Source organism: Equus caballus, chromosome 11 (assembly GCF_041296265.1).
Source record: "Equus caballus isolate H_3958 breed thoroughbred chromosome 11, TB-T2T, whole genome shotgun sequence".
NCBI lineage: Eukaryota > Metazoa > Chordata > Mammalia > Perissodactyla > Equidae > Equus > Equus caballus.
In genome coordinates, this window is record NC_091694.1 from 60,794,596 (window position 1) to 60,819,238 (window position 24,643).

The 24,643-nt window shown below is 51.0% G+C and overlaps 1 protein-coding gene and 1 long non-coding RNA gene across 11 annotated transcripts; one reads left to right on the forward strand and one right to left on the reverse strand.

The window, feature by feature from the left end:
* Window positions 1-1,177: 1,177 nt before the first annotated feature.
* Window positions 1,178-3,502, reverse strand: LOC111775747 (uncharacterized). Its single transcript, XR_011423540.1, has 4 exons — window positions 2,476-3,502; window positions 2,166-2,382; window positions 1,554-1,785; window positions 1,178-1,428 (listed from the first exon to the last, which is right to left on the reverse strand). It is a non-coding gene; the product is annotated as an uncharacterized lncRNA (long non-coding RNA).
* FLCN (folliculin) lies at window positions 2,208-23,215 on the forward strand. 10 transcript variants are annotated; one of them, XM_070228357.1, is made up of 14 exons: window positions 3,889-3,934; window positions 5,805-5,925; window positions 6,759-6,929; window positions 9,185-9,457; window positions 10,841-10,987; window positions 12,311-12,532; window positions 13,541-13,701; window positions 15,215-15,306; window positions 16,982-17,169; window positions 18,698-18,811; window positions 19,604-19,727; window positions 20,886-21,017; window positions 21,131-21,236; window positions 21,960-23,215. In XM_070228357.1, the coding sequence occupies exons 4-14, from the start codon at window positions 9,209-9,211 to the stop codon at window positions 22,159-22,161; spliced, it is 1,737 nt and encodes a 578-aa protein (XP_070084458.1). In that variant the 5' UTR covers window positions 3,889-3,934; window positions 5,805-5,925; window positions 6,759-6,929; window positions 9,185-9,208; the 3' UTR covers window positions 22,162-23,215. The 10 variants fall into 10 exon arrangements, 9 of the variants coding, with proteins under 9 accessions (XP_023509453.2, XP_023509454.1, XP_070084458.1 ...); XM_070228358.1 differs by having other exon boundaries at window positions 3,933-4,026; XM_070228356.1 differs by lacking the exon at window positions 3,889-3,934 and adding an exon at window positions 4,224-4,369.
* Window positions 23,216-24,643: the final 1,428 nt, after the last annotated feature.

The window sequence follows — 24,643 nt, forward strand, 5'->3', positions numbered from 1 at the left end:
GTTTGGGATATACTGGTAAAAGTTATTCTTTAAAGAAACATCTGGTTGTATGTTTTTGAAATGGCAGTAGATGTTTTCCGAGCCAAAGAATGGTACTAATGCGCAATAAAGCAGCGGGATTTTGCTGCGCTGTAAGCCTGTATGGATGGTTCCTTCTTGACTTTGTTTAGTAAGTTGAAATCCCAAAGAAAACTAGGTAATAGAACATTATTGTGAAAGATGCCAACTGGCCTTAGCAATACAATGATGCCTATGTAACCCAATGAGGAACAAATACTTCTACTTTTCCAGCAAACAATTCGGCAGAGGGGAAAGTCAAGTCTTAGGTTTTTAGGTGGGCTGAACTGTTGGTGTTCACTGGCAGACCAACGTTGTTCAAGTTCCCTCCTCCTTCTATGCCAGCGGTCAAGTTGTACACTAATTCTTTCTTGCTAAGTGCGTTTCAAAGATGCAGTTTTGGGTTTAAGTTCTAAGTTTCTGGGTTGCAACCTGAAATGGTAGCCAATTTGTAGAAGAAAACATTGTTTGGACATAAGTCTGAGCAATTACAATTGCAAAGGAACCAGAGAAAATAAACAACTGTGTCAATCAGATATTTATGAATAGGAAAATGTGATGGCTATGTTTTTTAGGCAGCTGAATGATTAAATGATGGTGAACAAAGATGAAATCCTATCTGCCTCCTTTCTTGAAATCAAAAGTTGAGACCAGAGAACCTTAATTGCAAAATGCATTTAGTAAGCCTGGGTCCATAATAAACCATTAAAGTTTATTATGAGACTAAAAGGAAACCACTTGGTATTTAACAAGCAGCTATATTAGATTAAAACACAGAAAGCTTATCAAGAGAATTCTCATTGGGGGAGGGTGTTCATTTTTCTTTTGCTGAGAAAGATCTGCCCTGAACTAACCTCTTCCAATCTAGCCAATCTTCCTCTTTTTTTTTTCCCCCTCCCCAAAGCCCCGGTACGTAGCTGTATATTCTAGTTCTAAGTCCTTCTAGTTCTTCTATGTGAGCCGCTGCCACAGCATGGCCACTGACAGAAGAGTGGTGTGGTTCCACAAGTGGGAACCAAATCCGGGCCACCAAAATGGAGCATGCTGAACTTTAACCACCACGTCATCAGAGCTAGCTCAGAGGGTTAATTTTTAAAAGCTTTCTGAAAGTGCTATGGTAAAAAATTAACAATAGTGATTTTCTTTTTATTAAGAGAAAATATCAGGACTACTACTAGTTCTTGCCTTGCAACTGGCTGCACAGCTTATCTGCAGAGTTGACAGTCGAATAACCTAAAACCTCAAACTGACTTGCAGGTTGTGCATGAGTTCCACCTTCTGAAACATGGCCCATTATTTGCTGCCCTTCAGCAGCTGGGCAGATCCCCAAACTGCTAAACACGTCTGAAAACACAGGAACTGCTGTCTCGGCTGCTGGAAGAAAGGAAAGCTTAGATTATTAATTCTTTTTATAACAGAGAATCTATCATAGTACCCTTGAAACAATCAGATGTGATTAAAAATATGAGATCCAATTGCTTACAAATGAAAAATACCTCTTCTTCCTGAAACTGAAAACTGATTCAGGGACACGGTGGTTTGACTCAAAGATAAAGCCCAACTGTACTGTATAGCAGCGAGGTGACAGCCTATGTTGGTGGGGGTACACCTAAAAACCTCCGCAAGAAATTTCACAGTGAGACTCGACTGTCCTTCACGTGGCTTCATGGTCTTGGCAACTGGTAACCCTGAAGCACTCTGTCAGTCTGGATGCTCAGCTGTCCACACCTATTCAATGAAGCCTCAGTTTAGTTGTAGGAAGGCAGACAAGCATCAAGAAATCTTTAATTCTGATTGATCCCATTTCATTGATGGAAAAACGCGGCAGTAGTTGTCCACCGTTTTTGGGAACGTTTCATAAGATTCCTATTATGGGACAGAAGCTCTGCGTTTAGCATGGTATTTCAGTTGGTTGGGCATTGTTAGGTGTTATTGCCAGCTTCGCTTTTTCACTGACAATGCGGGGTACACTTTCTTACTTCTAAGATGTCTCTCACTTTTGTTGAATGTCCTTGAACGTTTATACTCTGAGAGGGCCCAGTTTAATTAACCCTTGGTACAATTCACTGAGGCAAGGAATTGGCATCTAAGTTTATTTGAGAAAGTACCTCCAAAAGAAGTAGTTGGCTGAAGCCAGCAGTGCGGGTAAAGATATCAGTGACGTAAACAGAGTCAGCTGCAGTTGAATGCACACGGAGCTGTACTGAAAATGGCAATCCTCGAACAAACCTGCCTCCACTGTGACCTTTATTAGCCCATTATCACGGAAATAAGGATAATCCGAGCAAGGCAGCATCCTCCACCAACAAACTGAGGAAGTTAACCCTGGAATTAAAGTTACAAGATGGAGAAACAGATATTTTTTTGTTATCTTAAAACCTGACTATGTTAGTCAATGTTAGTTTCAAGACCACTTACCACTAGGAGAAAATGGAAAAAAACAAGATTACAAAAAAAAAAAAAAGGAAAAGAAAAAAACAGTCCTTCTGTCTTCCTGATTGAAGCAATACAACATACAATTGGATTAAAAAAATATTAATCTCCTTGTTAAATTAAAAGTTATGGTAACTAATTGAAAATTTTGGAAAGTTTCGTAAGTTCTTTGCTTATTAGTGGGGAAGTCGGTTAAGCAGACTGGTATTCAGAATCGTCGCTGTGGCCATTTTCAGGGTGAATCCCGTTCACTTTGAGAAACGTGGACACGATGTTTTCTTCTAGAAATTGGAGAGGCACAGCCACACAAGGAGGCTGCAGACATTTCTTGCACCTTTCCATGAAGGCTTTCAAAGCATCCTGCAACCTCAATCCAATTCAACTGTCTGAACTGTTGATGGCAAAAGTAAAAACAGAATTTCAAATCAAGACACTCGTGGGTTTTTTATTGTTGTTTGCTTCAGAAATTATCTTGTGACTTACTGGCCAACAGACTGTGCTGTCCAATGTCAAGAGGAACTGGATCGGTAAGAATAATTAAACACATAAAGGCGGTGCCCGACCTCACAGCTCCACCCCACACACTCCTCAGTCTTTACACCAGGGAAAGGAGGCAGGGAACGAAGTGCAATGCGCCCTTTCCTCGTGTCCTCTCTTCACAACACGGAAATTCAAACGAAGTGACCTGGTGACTTAAAACAACAAGACCGCGCACGTCTCCTTGAGGACGGCTGAGGGTGTCGCCTGGCTTCGCGGCCCCCAGGCGGGACGCCGGGCCGGGCTCCGCGGCGGGGCCAGCGGCCTCTGCACCGGCTCGGGCTGAGTCCTCTCTCCAGCTCTTCCCTCTAAGTACCCACGTTACATCACGCACTCGGGACTTTAACTTTTGAGTACACAGACTGAACAAAAGGAGCTCAGGTTTAAGAAATATTATTACTCATCAACTGACATTTTCTAAAACCTCGGACGCGCCACCCGAGCGCGCAGGCTGGGGCGGGAGCTGCGGCGCTTCAGGCACATGCGCACTGCCGCCCAGCCGCGCGACGGCCGCCCCCCGCCTCCTGCGGGCCGTCCCACCGGGCAAGGGAGCGTCGGCAGTTTATAAAACCCACGGGAGACAACGAAATTACAGCGTCTTTACAACGTGGAGATGTCCTCTTTGTTTTTCTCTTCGGTGTGGACGTGGAGTCCTGGCAGGCTATATTTTCCCTCAAATCTCTTTTAAAAATGCTTTTTAAACTTAAGCATCCCCCCTCTTGAAATGGTTTCCTCCAGTGGCCCCCGCCGCGGCGGTCGGAACCATTCCGGAGTTGTCGGTGGGGGCGCGGGCGAGGGGCGGCGTGGGAGTGGCCGCGCTCGCGGCCGGGGCGCCCCCGCGGGGCGGCGATGGTACGGTCCGCCGGGTCACGCGCTCGGGCCGGCGAGGGCGCGGCGGCGGGCGCGGGTGAGTGCGGCGGGCGCCCGCGCCAGGGCTCGCGGCGCAGGCGGGCGTCCCGGCGGGCGAGCGGGCGGGCGCGTGAGGAGGCCGCGCCGTGGGTGCGCGAGGCCGACGGCGGTCCCGGGCGGGGACCTGGGCTGCGGGGCCGCTGGGGGCCGGCCCGGGCGGAGAGGCGGGCCCTGCGGGCGCGGGCGGCGGCTGAGGCTCGCGCGGACGCGGGCGGGGCCTCGGGCCGGGCAGGGGTGGGCGCGGGGCGGAGCACTGCTCGCGGCTGCCGGGGCCGCGTCGCCGGCGCGTCCTCCTCCCGCGTCGCCGCGAGCCCGTGCCGTCGGCCCGCCGCGCCGGCCTCTGCCTCCGCCGGGTGTGGGGGAGCGCGCTGTGGCGCTGCTCGGCCCAGGCCGGCCTTGCGAGGGCCCTAGGAGGGAGAGCCGGTGCGCCCAGGTCAGTGCCCCCCGGGGAGGCCGGGAGCCGTTCCTCTCCGGTTGGTGGGTGTTGTCAGACGCGGCCTCATCGCCTGGCAGGAACGCTCAGCCAGGGACTGGCTCGTTGTGGGTTGGGGTCCAGGGTGGGCGTCCGCAGCCGTCGGAGGCGGGGAGGCGCTGGTTCTGCCGCCGCCCCTGGTGTCCATCCAGGGCGGCAGGAGGGCCTCCAGGAGAAAGTGCGGGAGGCAGTAGGTTACCGACGGTGCCACCAGACAATTGAGTAATCGTGGCACGTGACACTGTTCGCTGTTCTCAGTGTGGTACGTTGAGCGCTCTGTAAACAGAAGTCGGGGAGCAGTCGGCAGGAACAGTGCCGCCCGGGTGGACGTGGAACGTGGCCAGGAACGTGGCCGCCGGGCTTCTGTGCGGCGCCTGCCTCGGTGAGGCCCCGCTGCGGGAGACGAGCCGCCGCTGGCTCGGCCCGATGGGCGGGAGACGTGGTGGACAAGGACCCTGCCTCTGAGGTGTTTGAATGCTTGCCTGGGGCATAGTGTTGAGAGACAGTGGGGCAGGAGGAGCTTTCTTTTTCTTCTTTGGATTCTACAAAGTTTGCTGGAAAGGAGGAAATGTTAGCCGTACTCGAACCAGATTGTTCTTTCATCAGACATCTGGCCGAGGCTGGAATCGGGGTGAATGAGGGGTTGATTTCGTGCTCCCCAGATGTCTGGTTCCCGTGGAGTGGTGAACTCTGCGAGGGGGCGTTTGGCTTCCGTTTCTCAGCTTTAGGGTAGTGCCGAGAGAGGTTAAGTAACACCTTTGCCCTCACCCGGCTGGTAAGGACTGGAGACGGACCTTTCCGACCCAGTAGGTCTGTGTGACTCTGGAGCTGAGTGTTACCTGACTGCCTTCCAGTGGCTGCCTGGGACTGTGGCACTCATGTCAGACAGGAGTGCTTTTCTTGTAAACAACAACAACAACGACAAAACCCCACAAAACTAATCATGAGAGCAGCCCTTGTTGGTCCTGGATTCTGGGAAGCAGCTGAGCAGCATCACTCCTGGTCTCTCCCATTTGAGGCGGAGAGGAACTTGGAGGGTGACATTGGCGTAACGTGGGTGCTGCCAGAGCAGCCCCTTTATCACCCAGAGTTGGAGGGATGGGGGCGTTATAATTTTTAATGTTTGTATCTTACAAGATACTTAAATATAAATGTATTTCGAGAGGTCCTTAGGAAATACTACTGTAGAGGTGTGAAACTTCTGCTGAGACTTTGGCTGCGGTGTCAGCTGCTGCTCAGAGGCAAGAGGCCTGCCCAGCCCTGCAGAACCGCTGGAATCTGCACGTCCTCTCTCATGATGTTCTAATTTGAGGCTGGCTGTAAGGTGCTTAGATGTTTTCACGCCCCCGGGCCCCTTGCTCTTAGAATTAGCTCTGCTTTTTTTCCCTTTACCTAGAAAACGTCAGGTCCTAGAGCTGAAGCATCACGGCTGTTGCGCCGCCTCCCTCGTTTGGAGGTGGCCCTCCCTGCTCTGGTCTAGGTGGGACAGTGGACCTGTGCTGCTGCTGAGTGTAAAGGTTCGTACGGATGCTCTGCCGATGGGTGAACCTTGACCAGGCGCTGCTTTCGTGTGGGTATCTTGCTGGAGGGAACCTTCCTTCTCTTCCCTTTTATGCCTCTTAAAGGAGACACGGCCTCCTTTTCCAGAGTTAACACCTCTGCCTTTGCTTTGGGTCCTGATACCTCTTCCTCCGAGGTCCTTCTTCCATCAGTGGTTGCCTCACCCCGTCTTCCACAATAGCTTTTTAAACCATTATTTCCCTTGAGGTCACCATAGTGAGCCCTGTCGACCCTTTCTTTAAATTCGGTTTATTTGGCTCCTGTGACACTAGGCCCTCTGACTAGCGTACTCCATGTTTGTGCTTTTGAACCTCTCCTGCCCTTAGATGCCCTCGATGAGCTCTCCACTGTCTCTGACAACTGCCTTCTCTCTATGGGAAGCTTGTAAATTCACTCATTTATCCAAGACTTACTAATTTAGTGCCTGCTGTGTGTCGCGAACTGGTGTAGACTAGACAAAGTCTGCCCTCTCAGGAAATGTTCATTCCAGTGAAATAAAGCAGGGGAAGGGGCGAGAGTGATGGGGGTGGAGGTGAGCGGCTGTTCTGGGTGGACTGATTGGGGGCGCCTCTCTGAGCAAGGGGCGTGCGGGGAGAGGCTGAACGGTGAGGAGGAGCGAGCCAGGTCAAGGTGTGTGGGAGCGGTTCCAGACTTTCATCCCCAGCCCTGCCCTCCCTTCTTTGATACTGCAGTCCAGAATCTCCATGGGCCTCTCAGGGCTTTCCAGCCAAAGGTTCTCCTGCCTCTCAATCTCTATCTGTCTCCTCTCCCCCTGCCCACCTCCCTCCAGGAACACCCCGTGCCCTGGCTCTCCATACCTGCCGGCCACCCCTCAGGGCATCCTGTCTGATCCCCATGCCTGACTCACCGTTGGCCCGCCTGACTTTCTCTTCAGATGTCTGTTTTATGTCGGCTTCTGCCATTCCCACTGTAACCACTGAAGCTCCAGCCCCTGCCTCAGGTATAAGAACAGGTGCAGTGGCAGCCGTGTCAGCTGAGAGGCTGATTGCAAAACATCAGGTGGGTGGCAGAGTTAGTGGGCAGGCCAGAGAAGCAGGCTCTGAGCACCGCCGCCAGCAGGGAGGCTGCTCCGAGGGCACGTTGAGGGACACGCCATGAGCAGGTTGTTGAGGACGCTAGTCCCCTGGGACACACTCCCCCAGGGGACTCCTTGCCCCCACTGGGCGTCTTCATACTGTCCGCTGCTTTGCCTCCCTTCTCTAGGTTTGGCGCCGGGCACGTACCTCTGCCTGGCCAAGCTGTGGTCATGCCTGTGCCTGCCTACAAGGGGGTGTGGACAGAGGATGTCTGGCTTTCTTTGGCTCCGTAATGGGGGACAGGGTCCCCAAAAGAGAAGAAGGTTTGGATCCTGGCCAGTGTCTACTATTCAGTCAGACATTCAGAAACTTAAATGGTTCTTCATTGTTTTGAGCAAGACTGTCTCCAGAACTCCCTGTGATGCTGGAAATGTTCTGTGATCTGTGCTGCCTTTTAAAATGGGGGCCATGGGCCACATGTGGTCAGTGAGCGCTTGAAACGTGGCTGGTGAGACTGAGGAACAGGGCTTTTCATTTTAATTCATTAAGCCGAGTTGCCACATATGGCTCATGGCTACTGTATTGGACAGCATGGGTCTGGAGAATACATGTTCCCTCTTTAGCCTAGCTTCCAGGCCCTCCTCTGTCACACACGTCAGGTAAGCTGGGCTGTTGCTGTCCCACCTCTGTGGCTTTGCTCTTGGATTCGTGTTTCCAGACCTCCTCTGCCCTCGAGAGCGCAGTGGACACAGCCTCCCTTTTAAAAGCCTTCCTTGATTCTCGCAACCGTAGGATGCTTGTGTCTGTGTCCACATCCCCAGCTCTGCCTCCCTTACGATAGATAAGCTGCCCCACTTGTGGCCCAAGCCCAGCTTTCCATTTTTGCGCTGGGTCCCATACCCAGCTGCCTCCTCCAGGACTTGGCTTCTCTCCTGAGTTGCATTTTGCTCACATGATCTCTGGGGCCACACTGGAGTTTGCCTCACTGCCTGTCATTCTCTGTCACCTTGGCCAGCTCTTCCTCCCCTCCATGTCTCAGTTTTGCAGGGCCCCAGGCTCTGCTGAGGCACTCCCATCCCACCCAGCCCTGACTGCCGCACTCATCTCTCACTTCCTGTCACCGTCTCCACTTGGAGGCTTACTAGGCATCGGCTCTTGGCCTCCTCCCCACTTGTTCTTCCTCCTGTCTTCCACAGCCCTTTCTTACTGGGCCAGAGAGCCTTGTTCCCTCTTTCACGCTCCACAGCCCATGCATGAGCAGAGTCTGATGGCTCTGCCTTGGGAACGCAGTCACAATCTGACATTCCTCACCACCTTCCACTGCCCATCCTAACCCAGGCCACCTCTCTTCTTACGTGAAACGGTGGGAATGCCTCAACTGGTTCCCTGCTCTACCCTCGCTACTGAAGTCTGTTTTCTGCACAGCTCCAGAATGCTCCTTTTAAAGTAAGATTCAAACGGTTTTTCATCAGAATCCACCAGAGGCTCTCCAACCTCTGAAAAAAACCTCCTCCTAGTCTTCTGCCCTTGTCCCCCAACTCTGCAGATGCTCAGGCCCCCAGTTGTGTCCCCTCCTTAGCCCTCCACGGCTCCTTCCGTTTCTTCAGCTCTCACTCGGGGAGCCCTTGTGTCCAACACCATGTCCCACCACCTCCACTGATTCTCTGCCCTGGACCCGCTGCACTTCCCTTCCTAAGGTATCACGTGCGAGACAAAGCAGTTTCTCATGGTCCCTCCCCTCCTAGAAGGTAAGCTCTGGGAGGCAGCATCGCGTCACCTGAGACGTCACCCAGCATGTTGGGAGGGCTCAGCCTCTCTGGTGGGTTTTGCTGCATCGTCACTTGTGTGTGTGTTCCCTTCTGTCTGCCTCGCAGTCCTGTCTGGTTCTAACTGAACGGTTTTCTGTGTGACCATTGAATTCCATTTCCCTTCTCTATTGTAACTCGCTGTGGACAGGGACCATGTCTGTCTGTCTGTCTTGTTTCCCCTGCACCTGATGCAGCGCTGGCGCAGAGTAGGTGCTCAGCCAGTGCCACCTGGCTAGGTCACCTGCCTCACCTAGACAGGAAACCTGTTGACAACACCTGCCCAGTTCACGTTCTTCAGAGTTGCTGGCAAGTTCTGTGGTGTGAACACGCGCTGACCAGCTGATGGTGTTTCCCCTCCTCCCCCCATGCAGGCCTTGTGCCGTCCCCAAAGCACCATGAATGCCATCGTCGCTCTCTGTCACTTCTGCGAGCTCCACGGCCCCCGCACTCTGTTTTGCACAGAAGTCCTGCATGCCCCACTTCCACAAGGCGCTGGGACTGGGGACAGCCCCGGCCAGGGCGAGCAGGCTGAGGAGGAGGAAGGCGGCATTCAGATGAGCAGTCGGATCCGTGCCCACAGCCCCGCAGAAGGGGCCAGCACTGAGTCCAGCAGCCCGGGACCCAAAAAGTCAGACATGTGCGAGGCAAGTGTCTCTCTTGATGTTGGGGATGTTTCTCTCTCTACAGGGGCTCATGCCTATGCTGTGTGTGTGGCCTCCTGGGGGAGTGGACAGGAGGCCCCGTGGTGCAGTGAGGGTGCCCTCACAGAGGTGTGGTCTTAAGGTGATGTGTGCAGACCGTTCTCTGTGGGCCCCGTGGAATGTATCTGCTTCTCTTTATGTCCGTTAGCCCTTTCCCCTCGCCCCAGCTTTAGCTTTTTCAGGCCACTCTTTGCCAGTAGTTGCCACCGTCATGTTTGCCTTTCATCCGTCCCCTCCACACACTCGTGTTCACATGCTGGCCCGTCCTGGGCTCCAATTCCCTCAGTCCAGTGTTCTTGGGGAGTCTCCTCCTCATAGGGTCCTGGGTGTTCCTCTTTGTGCTGCATCGTGAGCTCTGGGGAATGGAGCTTAAGTTCCCTCACTAGGCCACTTCTTCATGTGAAGGACCTGGGATGGGACCCAAAATCAGAGGTGGAGTTGGACCTGCCACTCCAGTGTGAACAGGAATCCAGCTGCCTTAGTGTGGTTCCTCTGAGAAGTAGACGATGTGCACAACGTTGGTTTATTGCTGGAAACACCTGTGAAGAATCAAGAGGGTGAGAGAAGAAGGTGGGAGAGCCTTCTGGCTGTGAACAAGTCTGACACCTGCAATGGAGAGGAAGGAAGGAAGGAGGGCTGGGCAGGGAGCCTCCTGGAGGAGAGTCCTTGAGCTGAATGCTGTGGGAGGAGTCCTACATCCCGCAGGCCAGGGCTTGCCTCAGTGCTCTCTTGTGTACAGTCCCAGGGTGCGGGCAGCCTCCAGGACGCAAACCTCAGCACCAGTGTGACAGTGGCTCCAGAGGGGCAGCAGCCAGGACTGCCAGTCCAGTCCACTCTCCAGAGCAGGGGCTCTGAGCTTGGTCTCAGGCTGCTGCAACAACTCTGAAGCCTGTGGCATGCTCCTGGGCCCCGGTGCGTGGTTGTGTCAGGACCAAGGACAGAGGCCAGCACAGAGCCCTGTGTGAGCCCCTTTGCAGCTCAGGGACTGAGCTTTGCTTTCTGTCAGATGGGGCTTCTCTCTGTGAGTATCTCATAGGGTTGCACTTTGGATTAAATGAGATGATGTCTGTAGAGGTCTTTGTAACACCTGGTACCTAAGTGCTCGGTAGATTACATCTGTTCCTCAGACCCTCTGATAGCCTTTGTGATCCTGGTTTTCCTGTTCAGGAAACATTGCTGTCCTCAGATAAGTATAACTCTGGTAGCCAGTTTTTTTTTTTTTTTTTTTGTAATAGAAAACAGATTGAATTTCACATTTGCATAAGAGTAAGAAAATGTGTCGCCTGCTTCCCGAATAACTGGTTTGGTTTTCCTTCTCGTGGGCAGGGCTGCCGGTCACTTGCTGCAGGGCATCCTGGGTATATCAGCCACGATAAGGAGACCTCGATTAAATATGTCAGTCACCAGCACCCCAACCACCCCCAGCTCTTCAGCATTGTCCGCCAGGCCTGTGTGCGGAGCCTGAGCTGTGAGGTGAGCACGTGGGACTCTGGGGTGGGGGAGCTCTCTGTGGACTGTCCCACACACTCCAGGACGCCCTGAGCAAGTTCAGTGTTGGTCATGGGAAGGAAGACAGAAGGCAGTCCTGTCATGAAGACGGGCAGGTCAGTGAGCCAGGAGCACTGGGCAGCCTCAGTGAGCCAGAATTCCAGAATAAGTTGTACTGGCCTCTAGTTTTCTAAATGTTTGTTAGCTTATCATTTTAAGAACCAAACTTTTATTCGTCCATTCCTCATGGACATGTTTCTTTAAAGATTTTATTTTATTTTTTTTCCTTTTCTCCCAAAGCCCCCTGCTACATAGTTGTATATTCTTCGTTGTGGGTCCTTCTAGTTGTGGCGTATGGGACGTTCCCTCAGCGTGGCTTGATGAGCAGTGCCATGTCCGCGCCCAGGATTCGAACCAACAAAACACTGGGCCGCCTGCAGCAGAGCTCACGAACTTAACCACTCAGCCACGGGGCCAGCCCTGGACATGTTTCTAAGATATAAAATATTCCAAGGATGTGTAGGTCACCATATCAAACATCACATTTGTCTTTGTCTCAAGCATCATTACAAGCCTCAGTGATCCATCACGTGCTCTCAGAACCTACTGAAGAGTGAACTGATTTGTTTCTAAACTATATGGCTGCAGTTGTTGAGTTTGAGTCTTAGCTTATATGTTTCTATCTGTCACAAAGAACTCATAGTCCGGTGACTGAAACTTCCTGTAGCTGTGCCCACTTGGGTAGACATGCTAAGCTCTCTCACTGTTAGTTCTCACTTACTGTCACTGTGTGTCAACCTTCAGCAGTTTCCTTCCTTTTGATTTCCTGCTGCTAATCTGCTCGCAGATTATCATGTCTGATGGAGCTGTGTGTAAAGCGGGAGCGAATATGTCATGAGGGAGACCTGAGTTCTCTCCTACAAATAAAGTATGCAAACTTTATTATATGGACTCTGCAGTGGCAATTTTGACCTACCCGTTCTGCAGTATATTCCAGATGATTTACATTGGCAAATTTGAGTCCAAGATAGATATATTTGTAGAGGTGTTATTTATGCTCAAGGTAGAAAAAGTAATGAACCTACTTTACTGGCCTTTGCATTTATGACAACAAACATTGTCTTTAGAAAGTTTGGTCCCAGGAGCAGATGAGAGCAAAGTTTTCTCTCTCATCCCCACCCTTCCCACTCTGCCTGTAATTAGTGCTGGCTAGTTAGTGCAAAAAGAAGTCTGAGAAGGAGGGTTTGACTTTGTCTCGCTGAAGCGAGGAGAGGACTGTGTTCTGGAGTGGCTGTTGTTTCGTCCCAGGTCTGCCCTGGCCGCGAAGGCCCCATCTTCTTTGGGGATGAGCAGCATGGGTTCGTGTTCAGCCACACTTTCTTCATCAAAGACAGCTTGGCCAGGGGCTTCCAGCGCTGGTACAGCATCATCGCCATCATGATGGACCGCATCTACCTTATCAACTCCTGGCCCTTCCTGCTTGGGAAGATCCGAGGAATCATCGATGAACTCCAGGGCAAGGCACTCAAGGTGAGGCCACATAAAGGGCGAACGGTAGCAGTCGGGGGGGAGCTTGACACTGAAGAAGGGCAAGAGCGTGAGCAGTTTTGTTACCTCTTGGTCCTGTGGCAGCCGCTCTGTCTGAATTGTAGTCTCCTGGCTTCAGAGTCAAGGTTGTGGTCACAAGCCTGGCAGTCAGTTGGTCCTGCTTGCTCTCCTGGTCTCTCTCGAGTCCGTTGTTGTCCTGGTTCTTGCTCTGCTCTGGCTGCTTTATTTCATTCCGATGCCCTGGTTTTATCCCTGGTGTTTTTGCTTCCTCTGATCTTCGTTTCAGAAGCCTGTCTGTTAGTCGTGCTGTGGATCCACCACCTAACACAGACCCCCAGCTGTGGCGTTGCATCTCTCAGGCTGGGCTAGGCTATCCCTTGCGGCAGTCCTCAGACCTCGGGGGCTTGAAGCCACAATGTCTGTTTCTTGTTCGTGTCCTCTGGCCATTCCAGGGAAGCAGGGGAGCTGTTCGTTCTCATCCCAGCGGGTGGAGCAGCGACCGGGTTGGAATGTAGCTCACTTGCCTGCTGGAGGCCTGGAGGGTACTGGAGGGCCTCATTTCCCTCTCCCCTCACTGCCAGAATGGGTCACATGTCCCACCCACGCAGGGCCTGAGTAGTGAAAGGCTCCTCGTGCCTGGCAGGGGAGGACTGGAAATCACGTGGAGAACAACGCTCACGACCACCTTGAGCGCACGTTGCCAGAGTCCCCTCAAGTGCTTAATGAGCTGCGTGTAGGAGCGGGTACGAGCAGGCACAGAGAAATTCTTAACCGAGTCCTCTTCTGAGGCGGCTTCTAATCCAGCTGGGGAAGCAAAACCACTTGTTTGGAGTTAAGAGACTGGCGGCACTCTCTGTCCTCTGCATCAAGGGAGCAGAATGGGACAGTCTTCAGCAGCAGGATTCATGACGGTGGCTGTGAGCGAGCTGGAGCTGGGCTGCTCCGCTGGTTTTGTTTTGTTAAAGGGCTACCGCTTCCTTTTGCCTCTAGGTGTTTGAAGCGGAGCAGTTTGGGTGCCCACAGCGTGCCCAGAGGATGAACACGGCTTTTACGCCATTCCTGCACCAAAGGAATGGTAACGCCGCCCGTTCACTGACGTCCTTGACAAGCGATGACAACTTGTGGGCATGCCTTCACACCTCCTTTGCTTGGTAACGAGATTCTCAGGTCTCTTAGCCACTGTGGGAATAAGAGCAGTCACAGTGTGTTAGTTGGGTTGTGCACGAATTTGGGGCGACATCCCCTGGGTGCCTCCATGGTGTGTGCTTGTTGGTGAGCCCTGACCTGGGCGGCAGCCTTCTCTTCCTCTAGGCGTCTTCCCCCAAGTGTGTGGAAGAGGTATTTGGGTGGAACTGACTTCCCAGTGACATTTTTAAAATGTTATTCCCATACCAAGACCAGTGATCACCTCCCTTTCTTGGAAATTGGTAAACATGTATTCCACGTGGCATCTGGGGATCAGGAATTAGAGAGTGGCTTGGTTGGGTGGTTCTGACCCTGGTTCTCAGGAGTTTTTGTCAGCTGGGGCTGCAGTCATCTGAAGGGTTGACTCCCTCACAGGGCTGGCAAGTTGGTGCCAGCTGTGGGCAGGAAGCCTCAGCTGCTCGCCATGTGGACATGCGCGCTGACTTCCCTCAGTGAGTGATCCAAGAGAGAATGAGGTGGGGTCTGCAAGGCCTCGTAACTGGCCTCGGCAGTCACATGGCTGCTTCCAGCACATGCTGTTCGTTAGAAATGTGTCGTGTCACTAGCCCAGCCTAGTCAGGAGGAGAGGATTAGTATTCATCTTTTGAAGGGAGAACTGTCAACAAATTTGTGCATATACTTGAAAACCACCGCCACTCTGCCCTCTGGCCACGAATTATTTTCTGTTCCTCCTGTTGCAAGATACAGTCCTTCCAAAGAGTCCCCCCAGTTCTCCTTTCTCCAGAGCGTCAGCTTGAAGTCTAGGGTCTCGCTGTCTAGACCAGGGCCTGGTGTGGACGAAGCTCCTCAGATACTCATCCTTGAGTGCATCTCCTGAGGGCCTGCGGACTAGAGAGAAAGTTCTGTCTTCCTCACCTGACAGGATTCCTCCTGTCGTGAAATTAAATCATTTTTATTAGGGAGGTTTTCAAACAGACCCAAAGTGGAATAAACAGTATGGTGAACTACACACCCTATCCTCCAACTTTTGCAGTTATCAACATTTTGCTGCTTTTTCACCTTTCCCATTTTTTGTCCGTAGAATATTTTTAAAGTAAATTTTAGTTGTGTCGTTTCAACCATTAAACCATGATCATGCCCGAGCAAATGGACTAATTCTTTAGTATCATCCAACCTAATCCATGTGCACTTTTCTCACTTTGCCTCAGAAATGATTTGTGAATTGGGACTATGCACCAATGTGCAGTGCGTAGGTGGTTCCGAGTTTCTTAGTCTGAGGCAGTTTGTCCTGTGTCCCACCCCTGGTTTTCCTGGGCCTTTTGTTGGAGGACTTGGGTCATTTGTCCAGTAGAATTCCCCTTTTGGATTTGGCTGACTGTATCCTCGTGGCATTGCTCATACATTCTTTTATATCCGTATTATTCCGTAAACTGGTAGTTAGATCAAGAGGCTTGATTGGCGTCAGGTTCAGTTTTTCTTTTGGCGAGAATACTTCGTCGATGGCACTTTGTTCTCCAGGCTCCTGAAGGCGTGCGGCAGCCGGCTGACTGAGAAGCTCCTGGAGGGCGCGCCCACCGAGGACACCTTGGTCCAGATGGAGAAGCTTGCGGGTGAGCTGGGAGGTGTTTGTGCCGGACCCTTTGCCTGCGGTGCCTGTCGGGCCATCTCGCAGCCACTGAACACTCCTGTTCCAGCGGAAAGAGCTGATGCAGGGGGCCCTGGGATGAATAACCCCGGGAGGAGCATCTGCAGAAGCTTGCCCTTTAATCTGGGTGTTTGTATTGTGATTTCCTGTCTCATTTCCTTACAGTCACATGAGAGAGTCCGTTACTGGGCAGGTTGGGAAAATCCACTCTTAGAGCTGTCAGTCTGCGGAGAGGCTCGCTGGAAGGTTTTCTTCTCTTGTTTTGTGAGAACCAAGTGCTTGGCCTTCCTAGGCAGTGTCCCTGAGTCTCTGCTCTTCAGCAGTAAAAGGTTACGCTTCGCTTCCCAAGGTTTCCGTCCAGGGCAGTGGTTCCCAGAGGTCCCTGCGGCCTCGGCAGTCCTCCCCAGGTTCGTGTCAGATCCCCACATCTGGGCCCAGGGGCCCGTGTTTTCAGTAACTTCCCAGGGATTCTGCTGTGGTGGACACCAGCCCAGGAACCTCTGCTCTCCGTCCTGCCTGTACTTTTCCCTTGGAGGCGATTCGATGTTTAGTGATCTAGGTCCATGGTCTCATCTGTGGAGTAGGGTGAACCAAACTTGTGATGCGTGTTGTGTGTAGTTTGTTACTAATAATGCTTGACACACTTGAGTGTGTGAATGACTGACCTTCTTCATAAGTTGGAGCTGCGTCAGGGTTATTCTTAGAGTCAAATGACTCACATACATTGCATTCAAACATGCTCTCCTGAGTAGAGAAAAGGGGAGTGGAGTTCCCGCAAGAGCAGAACATGCTCAGAAAAGACCAGACTTTGCAGTCCACCTTCGCATCCTCATGGATCGGTTGACCCTGGACCCGTTGATTATCGTAGTGATTACAAATGTCTAGGGTAGTGAAGGTGGCAAGGGTCGTCTGTTGGTGGGATTTACTTACGCAGAGAGCCAAGTATATCAGGACCTGCCAAGTAATCTTGTCCGTTTTAGGAGTTGTATTCGGTCACAAAGAAGGTGAGTGTAGGGGTGTGGAGCACACAGTTTGGAGTTAGACAGACCTGGCTTTGGGTCCTGGCTTTGCTGCTCTCGTGTGTTCTGTGTGCACCGGCAAGGCCCTTCCCTGTGAGCCTCACTTGTGTCGTGGAGTGAAGATGTCCTCATTTGTGAGGGTTGTCATGAAGATTAGTTGAAATAACATGTATCTCTGTGTCTGTAAAGTGGGGAGAGTAGTACTGGCCTCCGGACAGTTGAGAGGATTAGGTGCAGTGGGGCGTGGAGGCCCTCAGAAGAGAGCCTGACCGAGGACGCCGTCAGTGACGACGAGCTGAGCTGTCGCCGTTCTTATCGTCGGTTTGAATTTTCCCACTGATGGTGAACAGCTCGGAGTCCTGCAGGTGTGTGCTTCACAATGCAGGGCGAGGCTCTGGGGTGAGGACACAGCAGCCTGAGCCCTCCCAGCCTCCTGCCTCCACCCCCCAGGTGCTGAGGGCAACAAGTGGTAGCGACAGCTGTCCAAAACCAGAAACCAGTGAGGGTTTGACCAGAGATGCCTTGGGCTGAAGTGGTCATGTAATGAGACTGTTGCCCCCGGGCAACGAAGGAATCCAGGGGCGGCACGTTTTGTAACTGTCTTTGTCATCTGTCTTGCAGACTTAGAAGAGGAATCAGAAAGTTGGGACAACTCTGAGGCTGAAGAGGAAAAAACCCCTGTCTTGCCGGAGGGTGCAGAAGGGCGGGAGCTGACCAAGCGCCCAACGGATTCTTCCCTGCTTTCAGACTGCGGAAACTGGCAGCCGCGAAAGCTGTCTGTCTTTAGGTCCCTTCGGCACATGAGGCAGGTAGGCAGCGGTGGGGCAGAGCCCCAATCAGAAATTCAGAAGAGCCCGATCCTCTCCTTTCACTCATCTCCAGCACACTTTGCCTTTGGGCCTGTTCTCTTCAGGTCCCAGCAGGGACTGGTTGTCTGGGAGAAACTAAGAACCTTCTTGGTGGGTAGCTGGAGACAGTGGTGGGCATGTGGGGTGTCTGAGCCGTAGGATCAGCGCTCTCCTTTTAGTGATGACCTAGGTCTTTCCTTTCAATAAAGGCCTGGATGGTTGGTTTCTCATGGTCCTCTAATCTTATCATTCTAGAACCTTCTGAAGGAATTGAACAGTCCTCTTGGTTTGCATGCAGCCTAGTGCTTTGGAAATTGAAAATTATGCCATTCTTACAAAAAATTGGAAACATTCTGAATGTCCAGTCATAGTAATTACATCCCAACAATGGAATGTCATTAAGTGCAAGAAAGCACGCATGCAGTCTGTTGTATAGGGTGGTGCTGGGGTATTTATCTATCCACACCAAAGACAGAAGTCTCACAGGGAGATCTGGTCACATGGGGGGAAGGGGTCACTAGATGATGAGGACAGATTGTCCCCTTTTATATTTTTCAGTATTTACTTTTACAATGAGCATGAATTTTATCAGCAACTATTTCTATTTTGGAAAGTGGAGTAAAGACTGATTTAATGGCAGATGCAGGGACTTCTGGGTGAATAACATTCATCCATCAAAATCATGTGTTTGGCTGAAATCATCCTTATTGATTGCTCATGTGGACTGAATTTGGAAGGAATCTTGAATTCCTTTGGAGGGAGGAGGACTTTGAGACTGTTGAGGTTTGGTAAAATGTAGTATTGTAGTCTTCTTTATTTTTTTAATTTTTTGGCCGTGTTTATATGCCATAAGATAACAGACTGAACTTGTCTCAAATGTCAGTGTCATGGAAGTGAACAGAAGGTGAGGTGGGGAGAGGGCTGTTCTAGATTAAAGCAGAATAAAGACAGGACAAACAGAGCAGTCGTGATCCTTGAGTGACTCCTGGGTTGAAAGGATAATAGCTTCAAAGGACGCTCGCTGTCAGGGGTTTGGGGCTCTGGACGTTGGCTTATTACGTCCGTGTGGCCTTTCTGGGTGTGGTGAACGTTGAGATCGTGTAGGAGAGGCCCTTGTTTCTCCTGGGTGCTGAAGGGTCACGATGCCTGCCGCTTACTTTGAAATGGTTCAGCAGAATAAAGTGTGTGTATTGAGAGAAGGGAAATGTTGCGGAAAGCTACCTTTTGTTTCAAGTTTCTGCAAATAAAATTGGGAAGAAGATCTAAAAGTGTGCAAGAGCTTTGGGATCAGGCTTTTGGTGCAAATCCAGGGACTTCACCTGCTTCCTTCTGACCTTGGGCGAGTTACCCGGCCTCCCCAGGAAGATAAGCGACTTTCCTGACCGGTCTTCCTTCACTAGACACAAGAAGTTTCTTGATGAGCACACAAATAAATTCAGTTAGGTGGAAAGAAAATTGAGGGCAGAAAGCACTGAACTATATTTTTCAGGTCCTGGGTGCCCCATCTTTTCGCATGTTGGCCTGGCACGTTCTCATGGGGAACCAGGTGATCTGGAAAAGTCGAGATGCAGACCTTGTCCAGTCAGCGTTTGAAGTTCTTCGGGTAAGAGTTCTTCTTTCTCATGTGTTTTGTAGCAGGACAGTCTTTGCCTAGTGGGTTTTAAAACAGTCCTGACTTTAGATGTGAATGTATGATGCGTCAGTGGCTCAGTGCCAACAAGGTTCATGCCCGAATCTAAGATCTGTGTTTTTTCTCCACTTAAAAGTGGCAGTCGTTGATGGTTTTTTATTTCTGGTGGAAGGAGTCTGTGTTATCCTGATAGATAACTAAGTCTCTCTGCCTCTCCCCAATCTCTGACCCCCTCTGAGAAGCCATGAGAGTGTCACGGGTGCTGTGGAAGCAGGTCTGGGTCGCTGCATTCCTTTGCACAGAGCGTTCCCGGTTGGGTGGGATGCAGGTGTAGCACGCTGTCTCCATCCCGGAGGGTTAGTGGATGCCAGGGCCTGGGTCTGCCTCTGACGTGTTTAAGTCATCAGAAAGTGTGTGCGTACCTGCCGTCTGCCTAGGCCTCTGAGGGCACAAAATAAGTGTGATAATCTCTCAAGAAACTTACAGTCTCTTTGTGGGATAAGGGAAGAGACTTACATCTGAGAAGTCAAAGCGTAATATAAGAAGTAATCCCGCAGAGCAAGAGGCAGCACGGTCGTGTATGACCGATTGCCAGGATGAGAGTTGGGCTGAGCGGGAGAGACCCCATGGGGTTGAGTCACCAGGGACACCCTCTGGGAGGAGACGGGCTTTGAACTGAGCTGCAGAGGGCGCACGGGGTGTGGGTGATGGAGATGGGGGAGGTGTTCCAGCTGGTGTCGTTCTCAGTCGCTCTGTCCGCTCTAGACCATGCTGCCGGTGGGCTGTGTTCGCATCATCCCTTACAGCAGCCAGTATGAGGAGGCCTACCGCTGCAACTTCCTGGGGCTCAGCCCGCAGGTGCAGATCCCCTCCCACGTGCTGTCCTCAGGTGCGTGCCTTTCCTGTCTAGTCTGTCCCCGCACCTCAGGGCTCAGAAGTGGAACTGGAGCTTAGCTGTAGATTCAAGGACGTTGGCTGCTGGCCTTGGAGGCAGGAGGACCCACATTGTAGGACCAGCTCTCCCAGTGGCATCGGGCCTCTGTTTTTAAAATGGGCGAAGGTTGACTAGACAACCTCATAGTAAGGGTGGCTTGCTGGGGCGTAGGGAGCAGGTCACAGTCCTCGGGGTGGGAACAACGCAAATGGACGTCAGAGGATCATAGCGTCATCCTGTGAGTGTGAGTTGGTGCTCGCTGGACTGTGAAAGTGTGCCTTCCATGTTCCTGAAGTCTCCTGGTCTTCCTTTCCTCTCATTGTTCTCCTGTCATGCTTCCTTGTCCTCCGACTTTTTTCTTCCTCTTATATGCCTCAAGCCCATCCTGACATTCGTTAGTGCACTGGGGCTCTCTGCCTTGCTCTGCCCTCAGCACTGATGAGCTTACTCCTCTAGGCAAAGAACAGGGAAACTCATTAGCATCCCTCACCTTTTGGTTTGGGGAGTCCAGGAGTCAGCCTGGGTGCAGATTCCACCTCCGCAGGCAGGTCAGTAACTTCTGAGCGCTGCGCTCTCTGTGAGAGGCAGTCACTGTGCTCAGAGGCAGTCGCAAGATTGAGCGGCAGAGCGTTTGGCGCTCGGCAGCCCTGAGCCACCACTCCATTCGGCGCCCAGCTGAGCCCTGAGGCCCCGAGAGGCCGTGCCCTTTCTGGGTAGTGTTTGGAACATAGGCTCTGGTTTCAGGGATGGGCTTGAAATTCTTACCACAACTAGCTGTGTGACCTTGGGCAAGTCACTTAGCTTCTCTAAACCTGATTCCCTGTCTATAAAATGGGGGTAATAGTGGGATGGCTCCCATAGGGCTGTTTAGTAGCAAGTGAATTGAGGCACGTAATGCAATTAGTAGTTGTTGTAATGTAAGACATTGTTAATTTAACTGAGGCAAAAGTTAACCCTTAACTCTGTTCACAAATAAACTACAAAAGGTTGTAAGTGCCCAAGCGTTACTCTCAGGAGACCAGGCTTTTTCCCTGGTTGATCTGAGAGAATTTGGAGCGGCACAGTTAGGTGGGCTGGTTAAGGGGGTGAAGAGTGTGTTTTGTGTTGCCACAGAATTTGCTGTCATAGTGGAGGTCCACACAGCCACACGCTCCAGCCTCCACCCCGTCGGGTGTGAGGATGACCAGTCTCTCAGCAAGTATGAGTTTGTGGTGACCAGTGGAAGCCCTGTAGCTGCAGACCGAGGTGGGTGCGGCTGAGGGTGCTGCCTTTCACTAGAGCAAGAGCGGGAGGAAGAGCGCCTCTCGCCCGCCTTGTGCTGACCTCCCCGTGCTCCTCTGCCCCGCTCTTGCTCCCAGTGGGCCCCACTATCCTGAACAAGATGGAAGCTGCTTTGACCAACCAGAATCTGTCTGTGGATGTGGTCGACCAGTGCCTCGTCTGCCTCAAGGAAGAGTGGATGAAGTAAGCACTCACTGCCTTGGCTCCTAGGGTCTTTCTGACGGGGGCACGGCTGCCACAGCAGTGTGTTCTGTGGAGGAAAACTAGAAGTTGTCTCCAGAAAAAGTGGTGGGGCCGTGGCCACTGGGAGAGGCAGCGTAGAGTAGAAGTTAAGAGCGTGAGTTCCAATCCAGCTCTGCCACTTGTTATTTACTGGGTGACCTTGAGCAGGTGGCCCAGTGCCCCGAGCCTCAGGCTGCTCCTCTGTGGGGTGGGGTGGTGCTTTCCTCCCTGATGGAGGGAAGCGCTTATTTTTGCTGCTTAGTTACCTGTAAAAATCTGAAAGTCAGGTAACAGTCCCTTTTTATTAAAGCAAGCTACTTTATTTCCTCCTGCCATTGTAGTAATTTTTTGTCAAATTTAGTCAAACGTTGTCGTGATTTCAAATAATATAGTGAAGCTTAGGAGCAACCAGTTTCTGTCATGAATTTAAGGAAATTTTTCTTTCCTTTTTTCTCCCCGTTGTGATGCGCTGGCCGTATCCCCCAGAATTAGAACTGACGGGCCAAGCAGAGGGTCGGAAGCGTGCAGGTGTGAGCTGCCACTGTGCCGCGCCGTCTCTTCTCGGTGTGTGAATTCCAGCTCCACTTGCAGAGCTGGGCTGGTCGGAAGCCATTTAGGCCCCGGGACCAGAACTCTGGGGATTGTGCTGTGGTATCTGAGTGTTTTGTTTTTGTTTTTTTACAGCAAAGTGAAGGTCCTTTTTAAATTCACCAAGGTGGACAGTCGACCCAAAGAGGACACACAGAAGCTCCTGAGTATCCTCGGAGCATCTGAGGAGGACAATGTCAAGCTGCTCAAGTTCTGGATGACAGGTCTGAGCAAAACCTACAAGTCACACCTCATGTCCACAGTCCGAAGCCCCTCAGCCTCAGAGCCTCGTAATTGACCCCACCGTGGGAGTCTGTGTCTGTGTGCACCTTCTGGGAAGTGGTGATGATGAGCTCAGAGACTGGCCTCTGATGGCAGTGATAGGCTGTCCTTCTGTTTCTGAAGTCCTGGTATGGAGCTGTCTCCTAGCCAGGAATGGAAACCGTTGGGGCTGAACTTTGCCCTCTGTGTGGGTTTGGGCCTGGTGTTCTTGGCACCATCCCACAAGCTGTTTGAGTTGTTCCAGCCCTGAAGAGGGCGGTGGGAGACTCCCTTGCATCTGTGCACCCCTATCAAAGAAGACTATAAGGAAAACTGCATCTCATGCTTCTCATGAACTCAGAATTTATAGAGAAACGTGTCAGGCCAGTCCCAACTTTGGTGTGTTAGCCACAACATTGTGTTCTCTCTCAAGGTTAATGTTCTAACCTTTCTATTCTGAAATTCAGCAAGAGTTTTCCAGGTTTTGTATGTGCGTGTGTATTTTGCTACAGTTGTAAATTTTCAGGACGTGTGGTGATCCTGAGGCATTTGTGGTAATCTGGTTTTGAGTTAGGGCCCTGGGAGAGGCTTTCATGGGTGGAGTGGATGTTTTCCTCATCTTTGGATCCTTTGGAATTCATGTTCTGAAGCCATGTGACTGCCGAGTCTTCTGGCCACGCTCTCCTGCATTGCTTTGAAATTACCCTGTAACTTGAGGCGAAGCCCTGAGCTGCTTTACACAAAAATGGTACTTTGCTGAAACGTCAGATGGAGCCGTCTGACTTGCGTGACTCCCCGCGTGTGGAGTTGAGTGTAATTCCGTATCACCTTACCCTCTGTTGCTTCTTTAGACATTTACATTCAGCTAAAGTCAATTTCTAGAGTGTGGGGCTTTAAGACAGTTTCATCATCCCAGTGTACATTTTTAAGAAGAATTCATGGTTTGGAGGGGTTTTCCAGTAGTTTTGCTTATTTGTGTGTGGTTTTCTGTGTTTGTTTAATTTATATTTAACATAAAGACTAAGTTTATATGACTAGGTATGTGTACAATGCAAGAATACTGAAACAAAATAAAGCTATATTTTTATAAACTGTTGACTACATGGTTTTATTGGTTTGATACCTAAAATTTTCTTGGCATCAGTCACAGAAAATATATGTTAAAATAACACCAGTGATGATATAATTGTTTCTGAACTCTGAAGTCTGTTAAAGGCTTACATCTTCCAGGGGAAGACTTGCATGGTAAATTGTGGTTAATTTTGGTCAATTCCAGCTCTTAGCACAGTAGCAGCTACCCATCCCCTACTGCCAGCCATGCGGCAGGCAGCTGTGCCTGTGCTCCTGGAGCAGCTTGCAAACAGCACGTGGGAGCTGAGGTGGGTGAAGTAGACTCTGTCCTCCAGCTATTGGGGATCCCTAATCACTGACTGCTGCTTCTGCTCGCAGAGGTGCAGACCGAGGTCGGATTGCTGCTGCTGCTCGCAGAGGTGCCGACCGAGGATGGATTGCTGCTTCTGTTTGCAGAGGTGCAGAGGTTGGATTGCTGCCTCTGATCGCAGAGGTGCAGACAGAGGTTGGATTGCTGCCTCTGATCGCAGAGGCACAGACTGAGGTGGGATTGCTGCTGCTGCTCGCAGAGGTGCTGACCAAGGATGGATTGCTGCTTCTGTTCGCAGAGGTGCAGGGGTGCAGGGGTGCAGAGGTGCAGAGGTTGGATTGCTGCTGCTGCTCGCAGAGGCGCAGACAGGTTGACAGCCAGTGTTGTACACCCTCATGATTGCAAGTGCCTCCCTCCCCAGCTGAAGTGACTGCCAGGAAATTTAATGGGCTGGTGCTCCCCCTGCCTTCATTTTTTGCTCTTCCCCTTTCATGAAGCAGACATTAAAGACTAGGACATTCAAAAACAGCTGCATATATGGGAAAATTAGCAAGTGAGCATGCCCGAAGAAAGGCTCAGAAAAGACCTGAGAAAACTTAAGTTTACACCTCAGGCTGATCCTTAGCAAAAAGACAGCCTACAACAATAAAATAAAAACAATAGAAAGCAGCAGACCCTGAGGAAAGGGGGCTGTCTGGTTTCCAGAGTTATCACATTATTAGATTTAAATGTCCAGGGTTCAACAAAAAAAAATTATGAGGCATACAAAGAAAGAGGGAAGTATGGACCACACAAAGGAAAAAGATAATTCAACAGAATCTGTCCCTGAAAAAGACTTAACGGCAGATATAGAAGACAAAGACTTGAAAATAGCCACCTTAAAAATGCTCAAAGAACTAAAGAAGGATGTGGTGAAAGTCAAGGAAATGTGTGAATGAAATGGAAATGTCAGAGAAGAGACAGAAAACCTTAGGAACCAAAAAGAACTTCTGGAGCTGAAAGCTACAATAACTGAGATGAGAGATTCACTAGGCAACGCAAAGTCAAATTGGAGCAGGCAGAAGGAAGGATCAGTGAACTTGAAGATAAGACAATAGAAATTATCGAGGCTAGCAATAGAAAGAAAAAAGGTTAAAGA

Excerpts from the sequence above, each read along its gene's own strand:
- FLCN (XM_023653685.2), top strand. The coding sequence starts at position 3,752 with ATGGTTTCCTCCAGTGGCCCCCGCCGCGGCGGTCGGAACCATTCCGGA. Across the intron at positions 3,935-9,184 it reads GGGCGCGGCGGCGGGCGCGG|GCCTTGTGCCGTCCCCAAAG; the intron begins GTGAGTGCGGCG and ends CCCCCCATGCAG. Across the intron at positions 15,307-16,981 it reads CCAGATGGAGAAGCTTGCGG|ACTTAGAAGAGGAATCAGAA; the intron begins GTGAGCTGGGAG and ends TCTGTCTTGCAG.